Source organism: Aquarana catesbeiana, linkage group LG11 (assembly GCF_042186555.1).
Source record: "Aquarana catesbeiana isolate 2022-GZ linkage group LG11, ASM4218655v1, whole genome shotgun sequence".
Taxonomy (NCBI): domain Eukaryota; kingdom Metazoa; phylum Chordata; class Amphibia; order Anura; family Ranidae; genus Aquarana; species Aquarana catesbeiana.
In genome coordinates, this window is record NC_133334.1 from 109877406 (window position 1) to 109887755 (window position 10350).

General features: G+C 40.7%; 1 protein-coding gene across 1 annotated transcript in view; it reads right to left on the reverse strand.

Moving 5' to 3' along the window:
- Positions 1-10146, reverse strand: part of LOC141112243 (solute carrier family 22 member 6-like) — a 154901-nt gene extending 144755 nt beyond the window's left edge. The window contains exons 1-2 of the mRNA XM_073604871.1: positions 9853-10146; positions 7537-7640 (exon numbers count right to left, since the gene is read on the reverse strand). Coding sequence (XP_073460972.1) covers positions 7537-7640; positions 9853-10146 — 398 coding nt within the window. The remainder of the gene's footprint in view (positions 1-7536; positions 7641-9852) is intronic.
- Between the last annotated feature and the right edge of the window lie 204 nt (positions 10147-10350).

Below are 10350 nucleotides of genomic sequence, written 5' to 3' on the forward strand. Positions count from 1 at the left end.
CACCATTATCAGAAGTTTTCCTGTGCCTGTGTTCTGTAAAAATACTGCACAATTCTACCTGTATGAGCTCCGGGCTCTCAGCTAATTGTAGGCGTCTGGGCTCTCTGTGTCTCCTTTCTCCATCTCCTCCCCGGCTGACGTCAGCGGGAGGGCTCGGCCCTACCCACTGAAGCTATGATCCTGAGACAGAACAGGGGAGAGGAATCAGCTGAGCGCCCGGAGCGGAGCTCATACAGGTAGAATCATGCCGTTTTTTTTTACAGAACACAGGCACAGGGGAACTTCTGATAATGGTGCAGAGAGGATGGGATGATGTAATAGAATTGGGTTAACAACCACTTTAATTGAATATATGAAATACATTTATAGAGTTTATATATTTGTGATGCGAGGTGTAAGTGTGACTGTTTTTATTCCCCCTGTGTGGTCTGAGTAGCATGTTTATTTTTTGTTACCTCAAGGTTTAATGCATTTGGAACGCAAGTGTATTATCTCCTATATCATGGCTGCTGAGCCATCTGACCACTATTGCTTCCGACTGCGGTGCTTGGAACTCACGTGTCACACTGTGAGGGCGATTCACCCTAACCGATCATTTATATTGTATCTTCCGTCCCCTGACGACATCTTATGATGACGAAACACGTGGGGTGAAGCATCGGCATGTGATGTCATTGCGTAACGGAGTGGAGTGCGGCCATCTTACTGGTTTGAAACATTAACTGACTGTACTGATATCACGCTGTTTCTATATTCGATCCATGTGAATGTTACTTTTTTTCCAATAAAATTAAATGACAAATTTACTACACTATTGTGTCTGTTTATGAAACTGAGATGAGCTGCGAACCTGAAGATCGCAGCTTATCTCACATCATTAGCGGTTTATGAAACTGAGATGATCAGCGGAGAGATCATCTCCGCACTCAAAGAATCTGTCATTGACAGAAACAGACAGTTTATGAAGGTGTGATCTTGTCACCTCACTAGCGATCTCTGTCAGAATTCTCCCTCTCAGATTCTCCTGCCCAGAGGTTAAGAATCGGGGAGGGAAGAGAGAATTCCCATAGGAGGAATGAGGAAGATTATTGACTTCCTTCTTCCTTGATCATGCCCCCCAAAACAGTAAAAATGTTCCCCCTGCCATGTTTATGTAGATATATATATATATACATACACACAAACAATATATTGTCAAAAGTATTAGGACGCCTGCCTTTACAAGCACATGAACTTTAATGGCATCCTAGTCTTAGTCTTAGTTCATAGGGTTCAATATTGAGTTGGCCCACCCTTTGCCGCTATAACTGCTTCAACTCTTCTGTATAGGCTGTCCACAAGGTTTAGGAGTGTGTCTATGGGAATGTTTGACCATTCTTCCAGAAGCGCATTTGTGAGGTCAGGCACTGATGTTGGACAAGAAGACCTGGCTCGCAGTCTCCGCTCTAATTCATCCCAAAGGTGTTCTATCGGGTTGAGGTCAGGACTCTGTGCAGGCCAGTCAAATTCCTCCACCCCAAACTCGCTCAGCCATGTCTTTATGGACCTTGCTTTGTGCACTGGTGCGCAATCATTTTGGAACAGGAAGCGGCAATCTCCATACTGTTCCCACAAAGTTGGAAGCATGAAATTGTTTAAAATGTCTTGGTATGCTGACGCCTTTAAGAGTTCACTTCACTGGAACTAAGGGGCCAAACCTAATTCCTGAAAAACAACCCCACATCATAATCCCTCCTTCACCAAATGATTTGAGCCAGTGCACAAAGCAAGGTCTATAAAGACATGGATGAGTGAGTTTGAGGTGGAGGAACTTGCCAGACCTGCACAGAGTCCTGACCTGAACCCGATAGAATACTTTTGGAATGAATTAGAGAGGAGACTGTGAGCCAGGCCTTCTCGTCCAAAATCAGTGCCTGATCTCACAAATGCGCTTCTGGAAGAATGGTCAAACCTTGTGGACAGCCTATACAGAAGAGTTGAAGCTGTTATAGCTGCAAAGGGTGGGCCAACTCAATATTGAACCCTACGGACTTAGATTGGGATGCTGTTAAAGTTCATGTGCGTGTAAAGGCAGATGTCCCAACACTTTTGACAATATAATATACATATATATATATGTCCTGTGGTGTCACACTGAGGCATGTCATATGTCAGCTGTCCACCCCTGGAATAGCGACATAACACCTCAGATTAGGTAATCTCGCCATTTACTGATTGTTTCCTGTGTACTGCATCCCAACTCCCACAGCAGCCCTTGGCTCATAGCCCCAAGCTGCAGGCAGAAGCACATCGTGGAGCAGATATTCGGCTTGGTGGATGGATGGGCTCACCCTGGCTTCTTTTGTGAGACAGGTTGTTTTATTGGAACCATGTGAGTGAATCTTAAACAATCTTTTTTATTCTGTCAAATAAAAGGAGGTTTTACACTAAAGGAGTGCTTTCCTTGTTTTTTTCCCTTTCTATTTTCTGTTATAGTTGCAGTCCAGACCTTGTTGGTATTCATTTTGGGAGAGTAGCTGTACCTAGTAAACCTCGCCTTATTAATGGATGATTAGGTTAAAGAGTGCAGGATTAGAATCCTGTTATTCTGAAGTGGTTTAATTTCTCTACAAATTATTCAGCTCCCAGCATTCTAATATATTTTCCCCAATTAGGTTTCCAGTTTTATTTAAAAAAAATCATCATTCCTGAATAAAAACTTTTCTTTACCATACTAATCTCTTTCAACAAAGTTCTACCTTTCTTTTCAAGTAAAAATTCTTCTATTCCCTGAAGCTTTTCTCACTCTTTTTCCATTTCTTCTTTTGCATATTTAATGTATCAGTCTTTTTTTTTTTTTAGCAAATTTGTCTATACTTATCCTTGTTTTTTTTTTTTTTTTCTCTCTAGACCTGGCCCTATTCCTTTTCTACATTTCTCCTTAAATCTTCCTTCCTCCATACCCACTGAAAACCAAGAACTTTGTACACAAATATTCCTATTACCTTTTTATCTTCCTGTCACATTCCCTTTTTTTCTTGCTCATTTTTTATACTTTCTTTTTTTCACGTTTTAGATCATTTCTAATTAATATTTATGTTTAATGCATCCCTTTGTATTCTACCTGTTTTTCATAAAATGTCTTTACTTACTGGCCTTTGCTTATCCTCACACATGAGATTTTATTTTGAGCATTCAATAAATCCTTTGCTTATTTTCTGTAAATTGACCTTGTTCCCTTTCTTTCAGGGCCCCCTTTTCATGGTGAACACTAACCCAACAGCAACCACCAGGGGCGCAAAATTCGCACTTGCGACTGGGTCCTAGTGTTCCGCCATGGGGGGGGGGGCAGGAAGGGTGTACTCTCATGGATGTAGCTTAAGGGATCACCACCCATGCTCCAAGGGGCCTGTGGGTCCTCCCTGCCCAGCACATTGTGTCAGTCCTCCTTGAATGGATTGCTCCTGGCAGGATATTTACCGGGGCATGGGGGGACTGTGAAACTTTTCCCCTATACACATCGGTACGGGCTGTGTGTGAGGAGGGGGGCTGACTTCTCTGTATTTGATGGAGATGAGGAGAGCGGCAGCAAAGTTTGCTGGGATGGAGGGAAGATGGCACAGGACATGGACTGCACTCCTTGGGACACCCTCGGGGAAGATGGCAGACACCACTCTTTATTGTGATGGTAATACTTTGTAAGGGGCCAGCAGCTAGTCCTAGAGGGAGAAATGTCTGCAAGTCTCCATATATACCTATTTTTTCATGTTTATATTTATCTATCTATCTATCTATCTATCTATCTATCTATCTATCTATCTATCTATCTATCTATCTATCTATCTATCTATCTATCTATCTATCTATCTATCTATCTATCTATTTGCATTTTGGTGTTTATTATTACACATGTATATTTTTTTTCATACATAAATGTACTTTATATTATTGATACCCTTAAAACGAAGCTTTAAATGTATGTATGTATGTATGTATGTATGTATGTATGTATGTATGTATAAGCACTTTTATAGGTATAATATATGCTCATTAAATCCAGGAGTTGTTATATATAACTTTTTTGATTTGTTTAAGTTACTTATTACACTCTTGTTGTTATATGTACATGGTTTTTTTCCATGTTTTTCTCCTGGCTATGGGTGCTCTTTTTTCTAACCACATCTGTTTGTTATTTAATTCATTACAACTGTTCACATGATCTATGTCATAATAATATATATTTGTGACAAAGCTTTGTGGTTGTGTAGCTATGATTACGCACTATTGAGAGTGTGAAACGCGTCAGTATTTCATCCTGTACCCTGCTGCTGTATGAATTTTTGTTATTTTACATAATAAAGGCGTTTGTATCGGAGTGCAGCTGTCCAGATTTTCCTTCTTCATTATTACATGCTGAGCCTGCACCTGCTGCTTCCACCCTGAGGAGAGTGTTACCTACAACACACCTGCCTAGAGTGGTAATCTTTCCTTCTCCCTGCTCTGGATGGTGGTGGGAGTGTCATGGTCTAGGGCTGCATGAGTGCTGCCGACACTGGGGAGCTGCAGTTCATTGAGGGAACCATGAATGCTAACATGTACTATGACATACTGAAGCAGAGCATGATCCCCTCCCTTTGGAAACTGGGCCGCAGGGCAGTATTCCAACGTGATAATGACCACAAACTCATCTTCAAGACGACCACTGCCTTGCTAAAGAAGCCGAGGGTAAAGGTGATGGACTGGCCAAGCATGTCTCCAGACCTAAACCCTATTGAGCATCTGTGCGGTATCCTCAAATGGAAGGTGGAGGAGCGCAAAGTCTCTAACATCCACCAGCTCTGTGATGTCATCATGGAGGAGTGGAAGAGGACTCAAGTGGCAACCTGTGAAGCTCTGGTGAATTCCATGCCCAAGAGGGTTAAGGCAGTGCTGGAAAATAATGGTGGCTACACAAAATTATTGACAATTTGGGTCCAATTTGGACATTTTCTCTTAGGGGTGTACTCACTTTTGTTGCCAGTGGTTTAGACATTAATGGCTGTGTGTTGAGTTATTTTGAGGGGACAGCAAATGTAAACTGTTATACAAGCTGTACACTCACTACTTTACATTCTAAGCAAAGTGTCACTTCTTCAGTGTTGTCACATGAAAAGATATAATAAAATATTTACAAAAATGCGAGGGGTGTACTCACTTTTGTGAGATACTGTGTGTGTGTGTGTGTGTGTATATGTATATATATATATATATATATATATATATATATATATATATATATATATATATATATATATAATTCCCAGCTCAACTCACCAACCAGTCTGCTTACCAACCGAATTAACCTGTCCAACAGTATACGTTAAAAACAGGGGTTTAGTTAGCACACGTTTGCAAATGCATGCATAAGCTTCAAGGCCCCTTCACGGCACCCTGTATTACTTGCAGTCCTAACACTTGTAAATTTATGACAGTCTCAATAGTGGGAGCACATGCATTCTGAAGGATAGATAAGGGACAGGTGGGCCTGGAGGTAGCCCAATCCTGGAGGTACAGGGGCACACTGGACACCCAGTACACAGCACAATGACAGCAAAGATGCCCAGTATGTTCACCCACCAAATTTACACCAGTAACAAACAAATGGCCCCTGCCCCCACCTATAACTGGCCTTCACACCAAGGAGAACATGGAAGGGCAACGCATGAAAGACAAAACAAGAGAAAATTCCCAGCTCAACTCACCAACCAGTCCAACCGAATTAACCTGTATATACAGTGATGGAGTTCCCAGGGTCGCAAAGGTTACACTTGCGACCAAGCTCTTGCTTTCCACCACCATGGGGAGGGGTCCAAAGGCGGCAGGAACTGCCCAATGCGGGACCATAATAAAGGGCGCCATGATGGGAGTAAAGCGTCCTGGGATCAGTGGTAAGGGCCCCAGGACTGATAGAAAGGGCTGAAGGATAATTGGGTCAGGGGGGCCCTTTATGGTTTCTTGCACTGGGGCCCTGAAGGTTCTAGTTATGCCTCTGCCCAATAGCATATACCCACTTTACCACAAGGCTCCATTGATCTTCATTGTGTGGGCTTCTAGCACCAAAAACAAATCTTTAAAATCTACATGTTTCAAACCTTCAAATCATACAGTGTTCCCCTTGTGCAATGTTTAATTTCAATGTGATGTCCTTTTTTTACTGTCTATTTCTACTTCCAAGATGGCTCTGGCAAACAGCGGTCGCCCACACTGCTTTACTTTCTCCAGGAGATTAAAAAGTTATTTTGGATGGTTGTTGAAGGACCATTTCACGTAAGTGCTCTCACCAGTGAGAAGTCTAGGACTGATGAAAACATCCATGATTCATCATAAACACTCATATTCTCATGGTGAATGTGCATGTGTGTGTTTCTATTAGCTTTCAATCTTTTTTCCTATTTAAATGAAAGCTTTTTTACACAGTTGTGTGATGGCTTGCTTTAAATTGGAAACATAATTCCAATTTAAGACTCAACTGTTGTTGCCCTGCACCTATACACAGTATTTAAAGTTTAACTGAAGGCAAAACTTTTTTATTTTAGTTTTGGATAGTGTGACATACCCAACTGGGACAGGGGCTTTTGGAGGGGACTGCAGGGTAGCCTCTTGCCTACTGACTATGGGCCCTGGCATTTAAGGGAGCTACAAGCATTTCAGGAAGATGTGCTGTTATATAATGCAAGATGACATTACCACATTAACAGTCAATGAAGTCAACTTGAAACTCAATGAGCAGATGTATGTGAAAAGAATGAGAGATTTGGACAGCCCTGGGTCTTCTTGAATACTGGTGCCGAACTGTCTGGGTGGGCACTGACTTTGGTCACCTAGTCTTGTCTAGGTGACTAGATGTTAATTAGATTACTGTTTATGTTGGCTGTTCCTTAGATGTGCTAATAATATTACTGTTTACAGTTTATATTGTTTAGGATAATGTGCTCAAGCTCTTACCTGATCTTGTGTGATATATATTCTGTGTGAATTTACAGTAAAGTCAGTTCCAGTTTGCACCTAAGCTAATGTTGTCTAGTTATTGGGTGCAATTCTCAACTATAATTCTTGGTTTCAGAGTGGAGGAAGCTGTATCGTGGTGTAGGAACCCAGGCTTGGTGCTAAGGGGTCCATTGCAGATACAGTGGAACTAGAACACCTGTTTTTATTTTTCTTTGCTACCTCTGGCCCCCGTTAAGGAGATTCACCCTCTCTATTTGTCGTGTTTACCAATATCATAAAAAAGTGAAAGTAAGATGGCTGTCTCCAGAACAATAATAGAGGAAAAATCTTTCAATGAGGACAGTTCTGGTTCTGGTGACCTGGGGATTCCAATGGATTCCCTTAATGTTCAGGGATCTCTTCTCACTTCCTGTTTTGGCTTATGGGACAGGAAGTGAAGGTAAATCTCCTCAATGGGACAAAGATGGCAAAAAAACTTACAGGGATTATAACCCTAGCTTACTTTATCTAAAATGAAAAAAAAAAAAGTTTTGCCTATAGTTCTACTTTAAGGTCCACATGATGTCTTACCTGTCTGCAAGAGATCCATACACCATTGCCCCTGACAGCACTCCAGCCATGTAGATAGATTGTGCTAGTTCTTTCAACCATTCTCTTTCACATACCAAATCCCACTGTGAGAGATAAACATTTTTAATAAGATGTCAAGGTCGAGGGAATTAGCTATAACATGCTTAAAGTGATTGTAAATGATCACCTTGTATAACAACACATTCAGTTTAAAATCAAAATGAAAGGCAAAATATTTTGTATAGATATAAAAAAAAATATATATATAAATACCCTTTTACCCTTTTTAATAATTCCCTCTGTTCTCAACTGCATATGAGCTGAGGGCAGGAGAGGCAGCAGTACACTGATCTTCTCAATGAATGGCTGTGCAGTGGGGGGCGTTTCAGGACAAGTCTGATCATTGGAGGAGAGCATACTGAGTTCCCGGCATAGTTCAAGAACTGACCACGGTGTGCTCTCCTGCTTAGTGTGGTCAGTTTTTAATAGGAAAGCAAGAGGACTAGCAGGACCACCAGGGATTTCACACAAAGGAAGCAATACTAAGAGAACAGGATACTTTCTCATACAAGTAGATGGTACAGCAGGCATATATAAGGAATATGAAATGTTGAGGTAACAAACGCTTTAAGTGGACATTAAAAAAACATTTGTTTTTGCAATGTGTTAAATCTTTTTTTCACTATTCAAAATAATTTTAAAGTGTACAGGAGAGGTTGTGGATACTCAACCATGACACTACCTGCCTGGAGTTTGCATGTTCTCCCTGTGCCTGCGTGGATTTCCTCTGGGTACTCCGGTTTCCTCCCACACTCCAAAGACATGCTGGTAGGTTAATTGGCTTCTATCCAAAAGTTGGCCCTAGTATATGAATGTGAGTTTGGGGACCTTGGATTGTGGGCTCCTTGAGGGTAGGGATCGTGAGTGTGCGATGTATGTGTGGAGCGATGCATAAATTGACGGCGCTATATGGGTACCTTAAATAAATAGGGATAATTGTAGACACGCACAGTCACTCAGGTTGAACTGGATGGACTGGTGTCTTTATTCAACCTTACTAACTATGTAACTATGGATAGCAGTTTTCATAAATGTTATGTAAAAGCTGCCAATTAGTAGGATTATTAGTCATCAGCACGAAGTCCTGGAGAAATGATTGGGCAAACAAGGGGTTACGTTTACATAAGGCAAAGTTAAAGCTGGCCACACACGTTACAGCCTAATTGTACAATTTTCCTTAGGCCGATGTTATATGGGCGATTTGGTAGCAGAAATTAAATACTGCTACAAATCGCTAATGCCAACGATGCAGCTAGCAATTTAACCACTATAACTGCTTGTAATAGTACTACATCATTGGGTTTTACTCTGCTACAAATTGCTCTCTTTTAGAAATTTGAGCAGCATCCCATAAAGATTCCTTAAGATCAATTGTCATAAGCGACTTTGCTGAGCGACAGAGCAACACATAGCTTTACAAATTTAAGAGTGCAATCCCATACAAACTCATTATGTATTTCTTAGTGAGGATTTTCTATAACAAAATAGGGGTAATGACTGAAAAATCGCCCACCTGACATCAGCCTTGGACCTACTAAGAGTATGTAGTAAAAGTTCCATTCAATGTGTATTCAGCAGTATTAAAGTCAAGGCAGTTTACACTCTGTCACCTTGAAAACTGTTCAACTAGTATTCATGCTATCTAACAAAATGCAAGATTTAATGCAACACTGATGAGAGAAATGACTCATTGCCCATATGTAATGCTTATCACGTGGCAGTTTCCTCTGTATAGAGTTAATATTAGAGAATTTGGACTCATGGATACTGTTGGCATTTCACAGTAGTCCATGAAGCTAGTAAAGTGCATGAAGTTAACCTAAAATGTTTTAAAATATACTGTGCAGAATCTTTTTAATACTTAAAAAAAATATATACAATGTAATTTTAATATTCAGTGTATGTTATGGTACAGAAAATGGTGAGAAACTGGGCATGTTACAGAAGATGTATAGCGACAGCGGGCAGCTACAGAAGATGGTGAAAGACTACAGATAAGCTACAGGTGTGGTTGAAGACCAGGGGCATGATGAAGGAGACTGTTAAAGACTGGGAATGTTACAGGAAGCTTCTAGAGAACCATGCAATTAGAGTCCACCCCCCTCTACATACATCCCCTTACTTAATGGTGCTGTAAAAATATATTCACACTTCTGTCAGCAAGATCTATTGCAAATTGCCAAATAAAAAACTAAGGAGGTATGAAAGAAACAAACCAAATCTATAATAATCATAATCTTCAGGAACATCACTTACCTTATTAATGATAGTAGAAGTATATGTACTTAGGTCATATTTCCAGTCCCCTGGCTTGCAGGGTTCAGTGGCATTGGACAGTAAAGAGATGTAACGATTGCAGGAGTCTTTATGGGAACTGAGTTGGTCCCATGTAAGGTTGGATTGACAGTGATGTGGTGGAACTGCAGCTGTAAAAATCTGCATGAAGTTATGTGTGGCAACAAGTAGAAGAGGTGCAGAGAGAATAGACACCAAAAGAGATTGAAAGGGAGAGAACAGGCTTCCTTTCTCCAGTACATCTTTCAGTGCCATTAATTAAGAATACTTATACTTAAATAGGCAAAGGGAAATTGCTTTTTAGGTATTTTTTATGGTCAATTTCTGCATTGACTAAAATTTCCTCTGCTGACTTGAGCTGACTGCTGAAAGAGGATAGTAGCCTCAGGAAGGATGGCGTTTTTATGATGGAAAGTCTAAAGTGAATTATCCTGATGTCTAATGATGATTACTGTTAAC